Below are 15,513 nucleotides of genomic sequence, written 5' to 3'. Positions count from 1 at the left end.
TGGAAGAGGATTTTATGGAAAGTAAGCACTTGCAATAATCAAAGTGCAACCAAGTTAAACTGCTGCTGTAATCCAAGACAAAAAAAATGAAATTGTGCTGAAAATGCTCTTATCTTTTACCAAAACACTGCATTAAAATGTGTGTATACAGTACAGTTACATATCTATGTGGCATCACACATAATTATAATTATTATAATAATTTAAACTGAGTGTTGGACATAATATTTTGCAGTAGTTTGCTGGTGCTACATTAATATTTGCATTGTGATACAAGTAGTTCAATTTCTTTTTGCCATATTTGTTCAGTTAACTACTGAAACTACAAACTACAAAAAGCTATAAAAGGAAATTCATTTGACCAGACTTGCCTCTTCTCAGCCCACCTGTGAAAAATATTTGGCCAGTTTTAAATGTTTTATAGCACATTTGTAAAAACTAAACTTGACTAAATCAGTGTGACAATTGCTAAGTTTTTAGCTTGAAAGACTTTATCGGCTGACAAGTGTAATGAAACATGAAGTCATGTTACTTTCAGTAACAGTACCAAATGAATGTAATAACCAATGGAAATGATAAATGTGAGTAAAATAGGTTCTGTGAAAATGTAAAATGTCGGAACTCCCACCATAAATATTATATATATATATATATGCAGCCACTGTAGTGTCGTACCTGACAGATGACAGGCGGGATGCAGCTTAACAGTGTCACAGATGTTAGAAACTTCTCTCCTCTCCACTGAAATGACTCAAACAAACATGAGAGTGAAGACAAAACGATTCAGGCTTCAGGATTGTTCGTGCTTTTTCAACATTACTATCCAGTGTTTGCTAGTGATGAATCAGCCTTTTAAGCTTAATAATTTACAACATGAAGTAAAATTATAAATTATATTCTTAGACTTTTAACTTGTAGGAGCTCAGTCTGGGCTCAAAAACCACTATTTGTAAATAAAAATATCCCCCAGTCAGTGAAAAGATGAACATGTCTCAGTTTATTTATGTACAGATGTTCAGGTGAATAATGGAGTCAAGTACAGAGGCTTTTAGATTTCTGACAAACTTCAGAAAAGTAAGACTGACAACTGGAGTATTTTGTTTTACAACAGAAGCCCACCCCCCCCAAAAAAAAATCTTCTCTGGACAAAAGATAAAGCTCGACTAAGTTACTGAAGGAAAAACCAAAACATGCTCAAAGATTGAGACTGTAAAATATGTACACTTCTACAATCCTGACAGTTAATCTGTGCATATTTCATAGAGTAGATTTTGACTTAAAAGCTTTTGATTAATTTCAGTATTATGAAAAAAAATCTCCATTCAACTTCTAAATAAATAATCAGTTTCAAACATACAATGCTCCAATCTCAAGCCATAGGCGATTTTAAAAGAACACAAAAGACACACAAGCTTACCTAAAAATCACAAAATTGTTTAGTAGTACCACCAAACAAACAGTGCATTGTTATTACTCACAACATTAAACCAACTTTTTGTCTAAACTGGCTGCTGGATCTCAAAATTGAAAAAAAGCCACTATCACCAGCTTAAAGAAAAGAAAATGGGAAAATAAACAACTGCAGAAGAGGCTAAAGAAGAGAAATGACACCATCAACAGTCTAGTGTTGCTGGTGAGAACTTCCCAACCTGTTGCTGTTTTTAAATCACACAAACACAAAAAATAAGTAAACTTACTCTTTAACAAAACTCAAGTTATTACAGACAATAACATTTTAAGCTGCCATAGATCTCAAAGGCCATGTCGTTACAATGACAAAGCAGTTTTGCTTTTGTGACACCGTGGTGTTAGAAAGTGATGGCCTTTGGGGAAAATCTACCCAAAACGCTTCAACTTCTTGAATAAAAGATCCAGCAAAAGCTTTTAATCCTCAAGTCTCATCAGATGTTTTGTGACACAAATCAAACTGAACCTGAACACCAAAAGAAATCAAAAGAACCAAGATGTTATTTGGGCACGGGTGAGTGGACAAGACACGTCCTCACAATTTATTAGCAGATTGGTCACAAGAAGAAAAAAAAGCAACATGTTTACAGAGAAATTGAAACTGGTGAAAAAAGACAGCACACATGGGAACAGATATAGGTTTGTATAAACTGATGTGTAACTATGTCACAATTCTGTACAGTGGCCAACCCTTTAAACAAGTACATGAGTACACAAGGATGCAGTAAAGTAGTACACGAGTATGCAGATGTTTGTCAGCTCCTCTGTATTGCATGCATTCTGTATTCTACTGAACCAAGGTGCTTTTGCGTGCAGACTGATTTTCAACGCCTGCGTCAAAACTATGAGGATCTCACACTCGCACATGCAAACACATACGTGACACATTCATACATTCACACACACAAACATTCCCCCTCCACCCCCTTTGTCACTCAAGGAAAAAAAAAATTAAACAAAAACTAAAACACAACTCCGCCCGCACCAGTTCATGGTTCCCAGAATGAGGGAATAAATTAGCTCCATAAAATGCTTCTTTATAAAAGAAAAATAGATATTTATATAACTGTACACCTTATCTATACAGCATAAAGACAGGGAGCACAGGAAGAAGGGAAATTATCTCCAGAAATAAGACAGATTCTGGCTCTAGCACCCTTATCCCTCCAACACATGCGTCACTCTTCTTCTGTTTGCAGGAGATGGAGCGTCCCTCGCTCGGCCCAGCTAAGCCAGTTCTCCAGAGAACGGCAGGACTTTACAATTAGTCTCCACTTCTCCATCCTTTCTGAACGTTTCTGTGTCTGAGGACAGGATTGGATGAATGAGCTGAGTGCAGGGAAAGCCCCATCTCTCGTTCATGGTTTGACACTTGTTGAGTCGGACCAGTCCTGCCTAGTGCTGGTCTCGTCTGATCCGTCCCGCGGCTCTGTCGTCAGTAGCTCTACTGCAGTTCAGTCCACTTGGTGGGAAGAGAAACATTCAGGGTCCCTCACATGACCCTGTCATATGAAAACCCTCTGCCTCTCAGCCAGAGTCTGAGTCGCTTGTGTCTGAGGATGAGGAGGAAGAGGAGGATGAGGAGGAGTCTGAGGAGGAGCTACTGGCGCTGAGACGTGACGGCTGGGTGTGCTGCTCTGTTGCAGGTTTCTCTGCTGGAGAACGATAAGAAAGACATTTTTAGATGACATAACTTAAAGCATTTCATCTTTTAGTACCAAAACAGAGAGATGCACATTTATTATTATTATTATTTATAAGCTGTTTATAATAAATGTGGTTGTATGCTTTGATCACAATTATATAACGCTATAATGCTAGTTTCCAGAAAAAGGATCAACAGAGGGCTTATCTAGCTAATAAAACGTTTACTTTAGTATTCAAGCACATACTTATTGAGAAATGCAAAATTTTAGTCATTATATTTTCAAGATTTTGCAAACCCTAAAAAATTAACTAGGAAAAAGAATAAATCAGGATTGTTTAACAACGTAAAGAATCCTCACCTAACCTTCATCTTCCACTTTATGTTTGAACATCTGGGAGCTTATATTTATTATCAATATTAAATGATTTTTACCCCTAACACTATGCTGCTGTCAAGAGAAAAGACAGCAGTATGGAGGACTTACGTTTGGTCTTGGCAGGCTTCTTCCCAGAGTTCAGCTGACCGCTGACGTCCATCAGCCTTCTCTCCAGCTCTAGTTGTTTCTCCAGAGCGAGCTCTTCCCGAGATTTGCCAGCAATGTTGTTTTTACTTGCTGCGTAGAAACAGGGAAGACACAATATCAATAATTGTACCACATTATTGAAGTTTTACAGAGGACAGCCTACACTGAACTTTAAAGCAACTGCTGTTGTGTTTTGTGAATTTAAAAGGCCACAAGAAGTCTAAGTGTCAAAGTTTCTGTCCCTATGCTCTACTTCTTCCAAGAATTACTGAAACAATCTCTATTTTACACCGATTCCCTCTGGTTTTTTAAATCAAACAGTAGGCACAAATCCCCAAAACTTGTGCAATATCAAAGATGACATTGACACAATTGAAATTCAGTTTTTAAAAAGTGAACCAACACATCTGCAGGATTAGAACAAAACAGCATTAATGTCAGGATCTTCTACTAACCATATGGTTTCCGAGGCTTCTTCCTCAGACACGTCATGACGTATCTCTCGAGCTCTCGCAGTGTTGACGGCTTGAGGGTCTCAAAGTCTATCTCGATCTCCTCAGGGTTGGTGTCTCGAAGCGAGGGCTCACGTGACTGGATGATGTAAACAACGCGGCCCAGCTTCTCACCAGGCAGCTTGTTGATGTCCAGGCTGAGTTGGCGCTTCTCGTCGTATGACATGGGAGCCGTCTCCTCCTCTTCATCAGAGTCGTAATGACTCACGATAGGATCGTGGACTGGCTGAGGCATGCTGAACGTCATGCTGGGCTTTTTGGTTCTAATGGAAGACAAGACAGAAGAAGATTTAGGGATAAGAGCATTACAAACCACAGAATAATGGTTATTACATCACATGACTGTTGTTCTACTCTATACACATTTTACAACATAGTAAAAACTTTCTGACTTTATGCTCAAACAAGGTTCTTTTCCTGCTTAATTTCTGGGACATCTTCCACATGCCCCAGTAAATAACATACAAATCCACCATTGTCCAGCAGGTGTCAGCACTCACTTGCTCTTGTTGTTTTTCTTGCTCGGTGCCTTCTTCACAGGCACCACAGGACCTGCCGTTCCTCGGTTGCTCTTGGGTTTTGGAGTCTTGGTGATCTTGGGGGTCTTGGGCGGTCTAATAGGCGTCACCTCTTCTTCTATCTTCCGATGCTTCTCCTTTTCTACCTTTTTCTTCTTTTTCTTGTCCTTCTTCTCTTTCTTTTTCTTGGGTTTGACGATGGGACCCTGCGAGAGTGCAGTTAGCTGCTCATGTACGGCCTTTAGCTGAAGGGAGAAAGAAAGACAAATATGTCAATGGAATACTCAGGAGAGGTTGAACTAAATTATCTCCTTACATGATATTATTTGTGTACATGAAGTGGAGAACAAACCTGTTCCTGCAGCTCTGCCAGCCGGTTTGCCCTCTCCTCCTCAGAGTCAGAGCTTGGGCTGCTCTCGCTCTCTTCACTTTCACTGCTGAGCTCACTCTCAGATGATGATGAAGAGGAGGAGGAGGAAGATGAGGAGCTAGGGGGCACTGGAGGCTCATCTGGCATCTTAGCAAAGCAGAACTCAAAGACATCCTAAAAAGTAATAAACAGAATGTGAGTGAACCAATTTAAATACAAAAACCCTGATGATTTAGGGAGATGTAAGAGCAAGCATTTGAACTTCATTATGCTCGTCTAAGAACTACAATAATTATAAATTTTATCATTGGAATAAGTGAATTACCTGCAGTTTTCTGGCCATGCCCACTACATCATGATCGGGGGGGTTGTACTTGTAGCAGTTGGAGAACATCAGTCTCACATCAGCAGAGAACTGCTGAGCATCACGATACTCTCTGAGGTCCATCTTCCGCTAAAGACAATAAGAGACAAGAGTTTTAGCCAAGAAAAAAGGGATCTCCCTCTTTGTCTGGTGACACTCTAAGTACCCATTTTAATTAACTTAGGTAATAGATGGCTACATTGGATGTACATAGTAAGAGTAATTTGCGATACTTTCCACCCATGGTAGTAGATGGTATCGCAATATCATTTCAGTCTTGCCCCTTCTTTCCCAGAATTCTATACTCTGTTAACCCAGTCTATTGTTTACTAAACAAATGAAACCCTGATATTTTCTGACAAATGTTGACTGCTGTGTGATTTCCCTGAGTGAGTACCTTGATGGTGCTGAGGTCCATGGGCTGCTTAATGATGTCATGGTAGTCGTGAAGACCGAGCGACGAGGCATCGACAGGCTTGTAGAAAGGCCAGGCGTAGGCTGCGTGTTTCTTTGACAGCAGTTCCTTCAGGACCCCATTGCAGTAGCGGAGTTGGGGGTTCAGCTTGCTGCGGCGCACCGGTGGTGGCACCATGGAGTCTGGCAAATCCTTCTTGGGTGGCTTGATGGCTCGTCCACTCACTCCTCTCCGCCCCCCCTGTGTTTTGGTACCCATCATCACCGTTCCACAGCCCATCCCCATCCCCATTCCCATACCCATGCCCATCCCCAATCCCAATCCCATCCCCATTCCCATGTTCATGCCCTGGCTGAGGCCATGGCCTTGGTTCATCCCCAGGCTGGAGTTTTGGTCCACCCCCAGAGAAGTGAGGGTGAGAGGAGAGTCATGCCCACCACCCATCCCCATGCTGATGCCGCTGACACCCATTGTGCTCATGATGGGCATGGCTACAGTCGTTGGGGTCGTTGTGTCCGCCTTCCTCTTTACACCCTTTTTCTGTGATGGAAGAAAATAAGATAAAGAGGAGAGGGTGAGTCAGAAAGGGGTGTTAAGTGTTGATTAATTTTATTCAAAAGACTATAAAATTGTCAGAACACAAACACAACATGTTTAATGTCATACATTACCTTAGCTGTGGGCTGTGTGGGAGGCAGTCCAGTTATAGAAGGGATGCTTTGTTCAGTTGTAAGAATAGGGGGCAAGCTCTTGGTCAAATGTGTCTGTGGGGGGGTAGACAGGATGGAGTCTGGTGTTTCTGGGGTGGGAGGTGAGTATACTGACTGGGAAACAGCTGGGACCTGATGAGCTGTTGTCACTCCTCCTGAGACTAGAAGAGAGGAAAGGGCGAAGATTTAGAAATACAAATATTCAGTCAAATGGTTTGTGCTCTATATGTATGTGCATTTAGAAAGATTATATACTTGTACTATATGTTTACTTCCATATTTGAAATGCTGGACTCTATGAGACCACATGCACTCAGTACTCACTTGCATTACCTCTGCCTTTTCTGCCAGGTTTGCCGATTTTCATCCGTGGAGGGGGAGGAGGCAGCTCTAGTTCCTCCTGGGGCATCTGAGCCACTTTTTGCAGGAAAGCCTTCTCAAGAGACTGAGCCATCAGAACTATGTCATCTGTAGGCTGCAAAATGGAAACAACCATAGAAAGATTAAGTTTGATGTAGTTCAAGCCAATCAATGTTTTATACCTACAATTAATAAAAATTATTCCCCAAAATTGAATTTGCATTTTTTGTTATTCTACAGTTTTTTTTTTTAATCAGCATGTATACTTTATGTCCATGCTACCATAGCAGCAGAAATATTTTGCCAGGATGTCTAAGACTCAATCTTTCTTAGACACACACACACACACACACACACTTACCTTGTTATAAATGTAGCAGTTGGTAAACATGGTGTTGAAGTCCTGCATGCATTCACTGGCACTGCGGTAGTAGTTATTTTCTAGTCTCTTCTTTATGGTGCCCATGTCCATGGGATTTTTGATGATCTTATGATAGTCCTGCAGAGTTTCAGAGACACAGGATCAGAAAAAGTGGCAAAATTGACCAATTTTGGCATAACAAGAAAATAGTTTTCCTCAGTGGTTACCAAATCAATTAAAAGTTGTATAATTAAGTCTATGGCTGATGGGACTGGTATTTAATGTCCTTGATATGTGCTTGTTAGATTTCTTCTAGAAGTAAAAAGTAAAGAAGTAAAACCTGACAAACCTGTGTGATGCAATAGTGGATAGTATGTATCTCACCACTATTGTTTTAGTGATATTGTCACATGTGTTAACATTCTTATTTTGTGAAAATGTATGAGGTTTCTAGAAATAGGGTTGGTCTCTCCTCTCGACAGAAGGAAGTGAATGTCTCATTTCTTGTTTTCACACTTACAGGCAGGTTGAGCTTGGCCGCATCTACAGGTTCATGGAAGGGCCAGGCGAAGTGGTGCCTCCACAAAGATTTGAGCAGGACTTTCTGTAGGAACTGAAGTTGGTTGGTCATCTTCCCCTGGCGGTTTGGGTCTTTCACCGGGGGCTGTGGTGGCCCAGCAGGAGCCATGTGAGAGAGGGGCGGCATCCCAGGACTCTCAAAGCCTTCATAAAGCAGTGAAGGTTTTCTTATGCGTTTTCCAGCTGTGCCAGAACCCTGGTCCATCGTTGTGACTCCCATGATGCCAACATCAACCCCGACAAGGGAGCTGTGGAGAGCAGTTAAGAGACCAGTTCACTATTTGGCAGTTGTCATAAGATAATAATGTGACACAAAAATGTATATTACTATCCCATGCGGAACTCTGCTTGCTCTTCACCTCAACAAACTCATATTGTCAACTTTAACAACCAAAATCATGGAGCTAGTCACACTGCCTGCATTTGCAGAACCTAAAATCATATCACAACAAAAGACTTAATTTGCTAATGGCCTCTATTTTGGAATATGCATTCAATATCAGCTGCAACATTTGTGTTGTATATTCAGTCCTGTAAATCATGGATTTATTATAAAAACAAATTTTCTCAGTATCATCGTGACATATCAGATCTTTCTTGCTGGCATTCATTGCGAGTTATCCTATCAAACTTGAACAATCCTGCTTTCCCTATAAACATCAACAAAAATAAAGCATGAATTCCCTTTACAAGGCACATAGTCAGTCACACATTTAAGGTGTTACTCAGCAAGCACACGCCAGCCTGACTTGGAATTTACTCCCGCTGATTCAGCACCCCCAGTCCCAGGAGAACAGGCATGACTACCACTTCCTCCTCCTTAAGTCAATCTCACTGACCTACAGAAACTCCACCTCATTCTCATGTCAAAACCCATACCCTCTCATAACATGGCCAATAATGTAACATCCAATAAAATATTTTTATTACATTATCAGCAGCACCGGATGTTTTGTTGGCCACTGCAAACTTGAGGAATTATTAGCAAGACTTGATACAACTCACATCTTTATAAGCAGCCTTGCTACTGAACTAGTGCAAATCAGCATCAGGGGTTCCTGGTAAGCTGTTATTGGCTTGTCCAGTTTTAGTACCACTGATAACATTACAAGGTTATCTGATCTTAAGTTCTTAATATGTATAAAAATTGTCTTTTAAATCCTAGAAAGAATGAGACCACGCCTCCAGGACGTCAGTTATACACTACCTTGAGAATATTAGTGCTTTAAACAGGGCTTAAATGTATGCCCCCAAACCCTGAGCTGCAGTATACATGGTCATGTTACCATTACTTTTAACTAATAAAACCAGACACTTACATGAGTTAATAAATGTCCCCCAATCAACACCATGTATTACTTGGTCAGAACTGCTGCAGTGTTACAAATACTTAAGGATGTAAGACACCATGCTCAATAACATGTTCGATCACAAATTAATGCATTTCCCTCATCATAAAAAATACCTGGCTAACTTTGATGACGGGAACATAAGCATCCACTCCCTCTGCTGTCTGTAATATGAACTCACCAGTCCATCTCCGTTGGCCTACTGACACTAACTGCAAAACAAAAGTTGTTCCAAGAGCGAACAGGAGTCATCTGCGGGAAAACCAATTTCCTATCAAACATTTACGGCAATACCAATTGGTATTGGTAAGATATACTTCTGTTTATTTTCCCTTTGCAAATTTACATGGATTTGTCTGCACACTAAGATTCTCTTTGAAGCCCCTAATGTAGCTTGACGTATTACTGTTTGTATCATGCAGTAAATGTTGATGTTTACAGTGGGACCTTGATAGTATCAAATTAATCTACTATATGTACCCTAGGCTTTTGAAGCACGTGTGAACCAAACCACCCTAATCAGTATACTGAAAAAATTAGATTAACAGTAAATTTAACAGTAGAAACTTTTACATAGTATGCAGACATGGCTATAAGCAAGAAATAGAAAATTTACAATCTAATTGTTTATTTTTAAAAGGCGATCTTCTGTTTTGAATGATACAACTTTTGGAAACACATTTGACAGTTAGTGTACTTTATTATTTAAAAAGGAAAAGTAATCATGTACATAACATTAACAGCACTAAACAAAAAACATATTTTTATGTTAGCTGTAAAATGAATTAACAAATTAATATGAGTAAAATTGGGTATGGGTGACCAAGACAAACAAAACAAATGTTAATTATAATATAAGTACATTGGCGTTATGTTATAAATTAAGTAAAACCTTTAAAACAACTAAAAAAATACAGTTGCTACCAAGCTTGAGTTGAGTGACATTGAACGATGTAACCAGGCAACCAACTGAAACACCCAACACACATGGGTAGCCGCATTAACCCCTTCGCTGTGTTAACCCATTTAATCCCACATTTCTTAGTTATAAGGCTCCATTCCTTCAGAATATGTCAAACAAAGCTGCTCTGAGCCGATGGATGTTCTCCTCCTCTCATCACATTGGAAATGTCCAAAAGTGAAAATGTCTGTTACAATAAATTAACAATGTTGAGTTAGGCCAATAACTACTTTGTTTGCTCTATTGTCCTCTCAGTACATATATATATATATATATATATATATATATATATAGGTATAGTTGTATATTTGATAATGTAGGCCACACTAGAATGTTATTATAAGTGGCAATGTTGGAGACTACCAGTAATAGAATTTTAAATTTGTCTATAAATTGATAAAATCTATAAAAATTGAAAAATCAAAATCACTTTTTTTTATCCCCGAGGGGAACTTCAGTTAGTCTGGTAACTCTGGAAGAATGAGACAGCCTGATGGGTAAATGGTAGATATAACATCTTATCCCATCAGTCACTATTGTGACAGAACATAAAACACACTTTTTCACCTATTATTTCCCATAAAAGTCTTTTAAACTAATGGTTAATTATTTCAAAAGGAGTACTAATGACACATGATTTGGATACTTTCATGTCTGGGAAAGATCTGGGATTAAATGGGTTAATACACTGCCGACGTAGCAGTGATCACAACAACACCTGGCCTTCACATGGCTACAATAACAACCCGGCAAAACACACAGAAATGTCGGTGTAAGGGCGCACACGAGCCTCTTCAGCATATTACTGCTCATGGTAGTTAACACTATGGTCTTGTTAGCCGCGAGCATACACTATATTGTTACTACAAGCGAACTGTGTAACTTAGTGTGCCCGAAAGTAGTATCAGATAAATTAATGCATGCAAAATACCACTTGGTTAAACAATAATTACCATTGTATATTATCAAAACAAGACACGCAAGTTTGCAGCCGGGCTACCGTTTTACGGGTAAACCCTTTTGAGTGTATTACGCTAATGCTTGCACCGACTGCCAGGCAGCGGGAGAGAGAGCGGCCAACAGCAGAGGCGCTCCGAAGATGGCGCCGGCGGAGTGCGAACAACAGCCGCAGCTTGTTTCAACCTTTTATACAGTCTATGGTTTCAACCCACAAACGCATTGTATTTCCTCAACATGAAATTTATATTTTATTCCACTTAACGGCGACACAAACTTCTTCCTGCCGCACCTTCACTGTCCATTTCCCTCCTTCACTCGTATTACAGCAAACACAGGCTGCCAGCAATGATATTTTGAAAAAATCGTAAGAAACGTCTACAATAATCCCTCTGATGGAAAGCTGAGAGTCAATTTTACCGGTAGATACCTGTCAAGGAGCGGGTTAACAGCCATATCCATCAGGATGGATCCGGATTCTGTTTTTAGCTAGACTCGGACCTGGATCCGTCTCTGTTCCTCAGTTCTCTCCGCTCCCCGCCACGGCGAACTCCTTTAATCTGCTCCGTTGAAATGGCGACGATGCGACTACACCCGTTCTTTTATAGACCGACCATCCACCCTATTGGACAGGCTACCTCAGAATGTCCACGCCCTCCAAGTTTCTATTGGCTACTCACCATGTCCGTCAAAGTCACCACACCCCTAGATACTGAGACGTCACGGGCAATCTTTCGGGCCAACCTATTCGCAAGTTTTTGCTGTCTGTCAAGGAAATTGCGCAATACCATTGGCCCAACCTATTCCGTGATATCTAAGTGCTGTCTGTAACTGGCTGCGCCATTTAATCCTGTGCAAAACGCGAGGGCACCGAAACCACCCTCCTCCTTATCATATTACATTACGTCAACGTGTGCAAAGCCACGGCGGGGATTGGTCAATAGGGTTGTAACGCGGGCTTCCAGGGTAAATACCAAGCAGCCCATTGGTTCTTCCTCCGGGTCACGTGTACCCCCCAAGAGCCAAGAGCTTCTCCCACGAGCTCTCTGCTTACCAGAATATCCGCATTTCTGTCTTTCAGAAGAGGCGCATAGCCGCCATCTTTAAGTACAGTGACACCGTATTATAATGTAATTATTTACAAAAGGCGAGTTGAAACATCAAGCAAAACATACAAAACGCAACGTGTTTCGCGTACAGAGACAACCAAGATAAATAACGTTCTTCTGCTGCAGGAAAAAAGGCCACACATTGAGAACAAAGCCAAACAAGGCCTCAATTTCCCACAAACACTAAAGTAGTAAGTTCCTAGGATAAAGTCCAAGCATACAATTCGGAATGCATGTTTAACGACGAGGCCGGAGGTCCCATTCACTTCAACGGATAATAAAAAGACCACACCTAGACGGGTCCATAAGAACTACCAACTATCCACTGAATGACACAGCAGTTTTCTTCACTGACCTCAGACTACATTTGTACAACGTAAACAAATAAACTAAGACAATAACACCGACAATTACGTTGAAGACAAGATTAGGAAATCCAAACCAAAATTAATCTTACATTAAGTTTGAAAATACAAACACAATCACCTGTTAATGATAAAATCTATTTAAAAAAAACCTAATGTATAACTTCAAATTTAGTCAGGCTTAACATGACTTGTGATCTTAAAAAGCAACCAACAAAACCTACAACTTCGACAACTACACAAAATGGTTACCTAACCACATGCGCCCATCCCCCACACCAAGGTTACAAATTCCCCACAATGTCACTCAAATTAACTAAAGATCCTAGCAACATGACATATTACTAACGTTTTGACAACATTACGCAGTAAAAACATAAAGAAGACTACTGTTCAAAAGGGAAGTTAAATAATCCAAAAGACAAAGAAATGTTTTTTTTGCAAAGTATGACATAAAAACCTTGAATTTAAAATAAATACAAATGTCGAGAGGTAAATCCCAAAAGAATGCGAAACCTTTCTTCAAATAATCTTCTTGTCTTCCACCTCGATACTTTTTAACCAACACATTTCCCTCAAACATGTGCGCCTTCTTCCCCCATGCCCTGCGATGGGTGGGGGAGGGGAGTCATGTGATGAAATCAGGCTGTTTATCGAAACTTCGACACGTGGCATTCCGCAAAAAAAACAATAAAACGTATCCACAGTGTGTCCTTTCTCATAAAAACACCTCCTTCAGATACACATCCGGTGATTAATACAAAGTATTAGTCTCAGATATGGGGAAAAAGTTGGCAAAATATCCGAACAAAGAGCATACTTTCCCTTGGATTTGGCTCGCTCCGATTGGTCATGCTTGACCACGTGACAAAAATGATTTTTAGTATTATTGATTGTGCTATTTCCAAAGTCTCCTCTGACTGTAATCCGCGTATTGTCACAGTTATCCATTACACCGCAAGTATAGTTTCTCAGTTTGTCTCAAAAGGTTTTAGTTATGTCGGTTTTCTCCGGATGACGATTGCTGTCGAGCTCAGTTGTGTTGCAACACAATGCATTGCGCATGCGTCCCTGCCATGAAGACGCATTGCCAACAATGCACTGGGGATGCAGGAGGCTGATCTCAGAGCAGTTTCCTTTTTTTTTTTTCATTTGATAAATGCGGAGATCCCGCATTTGAGTGTTCCTGGAAATAAGTTGGGAGTGCTGATTTACAACAATAAAATAGGGCAAAGTAGATAAACACAAATAGGCCTCAGGTTGTGATTTTCATTAATTTAGTAGGCTCTATATGTGATCTATCCATCATCTATCCCATTTCCGGATTAAAGTCATAACAAGGCCTATTATAAAGTTGTGAAGGCTATAACTAAGACTGATCTAAGTTCATCACATTGCTTATTTATTCCTGACATTTATTTTATTAGGTTACTTTATTCTTTAATCTCACAGTTTTAGTTTATAGTTGTAAGTTAGGACAGCACTACAGATGGTTTATTAGACCTATGTGCTTTGGATCGAAGCTATGTTCCCTCAGGTACAGTGCACCTGTCCATTCATCATCTCAATGACAGCCTGGTGATCTGACTGTTTAATAGCTAACTGATAAATGTTGAGTTTCCCCACAGCCATTTCAGTGATTAACCGCTTAACTCAAATTGTACAAATCTGATTATGAGCAAAGTTTGATAATTGCTTTTGCCCAACCTTGTTTTGTTTTGCAATCCATAATAGATACATTTATGGATTGTTTTTATTTTTAATAATACAAATATATTTAATTGTTTCCTGTTTATGTTTTTGCCATGCCAGCCTGTATAATGGTTTTATATCCAGATGGGTTGATTGTATTTGCAGGGTTGGTTTACATGATCCATGTGTGGATCCCTTCCCTCCCCAACAATATAGACAATATTGGAGGATATGTCAAACAAATTGAATTATACCCAACTATAGGACTACATTTTTTATGTCAAAGACATTGAGATATAAATACATTTTTTCTCATGTTCTATTTTCTCTATTACTATTTTCACAGAACCAAGGGGCAAGCCGGTATGTTGCTGTTATCGGTATGTTGCTATATTTTGTGCATGTGAACCAGGCTCTGACCTGAATATCCAAAACAGCCATGTAGGAAGGGGCACTGGAAGAAGGGAGGGGTTGGTGGATTACATCAGAATCATCCTCCTGTGACTCATCAACATGCTCGCTCTCTCTCTCTCTCTCTCTCTCTCTCTCTCTCTCTCTCTCTCTCTCTCTCTCTGGCTTGGCTGCATCCACCTGTCACATGATGACAATCAACCCACAAATGGTTGCCAAGGAAGGAAGCTCTCTCCCTCACAACGCTTCGGTCCTGAGTCATAGGTTGCCAGAGTTTTACAAATCTACTGTAACCTGTTTCAATATTCACATTCGAACTCCAGGATCACAAATTGCATTTATGCTGTTTGCATAAACCTGGTGTCATAATCATAATCATTCACTCAGCTTCAAGCCACACAGAAAATCTTGTGAAGAAGCTGAGGTTAAAATTGGGTTTTTATTTTCTAAATAAGTTGTGTTTTTTAATGTAAAAAAACGTCTTGTCACTGCAACGTTTTTATCTGTGTTGGATTACGGAGATCTTTTGTACATGAATGCTGCTGCTAAATGTCTTGGAATGATTGATACTGTTTATCATGCTTCTTTGAGGTTCATTACTAACTGTAAGATGTTACTCACTCACCATTGTGAATTATACTCTCGGGTAGGATGGCCTGCTCTGGCCACTCGAAGGGCTAGTCATTGGTATACCTTCATTTATAAGGCAATATTGGGACTGCTGCCTTCGTACATTTGCAGCTTAATTACTGTGAGAAATGCAGGATCTTATTCTCTTCGTTCACAAGATCAATTGTTGTTTTCTGTCCCTTATGCTCGTACGGAGTTGGGTAAAAGGGCAT

At 40.0% G+C, this 15,513-nt stretch overlaps 1 protein-coding gene across 3 annotated transcripts; it reads right to left on the bottom strand.

Annotated features, from left to right (window-relative positions):
* Positions 1-977: 977 nt before the first annotated feature.
* Positions 978-12,718, bottom strand: brd2a (bromodomain containing 2a). 3 transcript variants are annotated; one of them, XM_059349426.1, is made up of 12 exons: positions 9,293-12,718; positions 7,769-8,075; positions 7,249-7,386; positions 6,852-7,002; positions 6,489-6,688; positions 5,800-6,357; positions 5,364-5,492; positions 5,021-5,212; positions 4,651-4,913; positions 4,094-4,413; positions 3,600-3,728; positions 978-3,122 (listed from the first exon to the last, which is right to left on the bottom strand). In XM_059349426.1, exons 1-12 carry the CDS (start codon positions 9,322-9,324, stop codon positions 2,995-2,997), a joined length of 2,547 nt encoding a protein of 848 aa, XP_059205409.1. In that variant the 5' UTR covers positions 9,325-12,718; the 3' UTR covers positions 978-2,994. The 3 variants fall into 3 exon arrangements, with proteins under 3 accessions (XP_059205409.1, XP_059205410.1, XP_059205407.1); XM_059349427.1 differs by having other exon boundaries at positions 6,861-7,002; XM_059349424.1 differs by having other exon boundaries at positions 11,525-12,718.
* Positions 12,719-15,513: the final 2,795 nt, after the last annotated feature.

Source organism: Centropristis striata, chromosome 14 (genome assembly GCF_030273125.1).
Source record: "Centropristis striata isolate RG_2023a ecotype Rhode Island chromosome 14, C.striata_1.0, whole genome shotgun sequence".
NCBI classification, from domain to species: domain Eukaryota; kingdom Metazoa; phylum Chordata; class Actinopteri; order Perciformes; family Serranidae; genus Centropristis; species Centropristis striata.
This window is presented reverse-complemented; position numbering and strand designations above follow the sequence as displayed.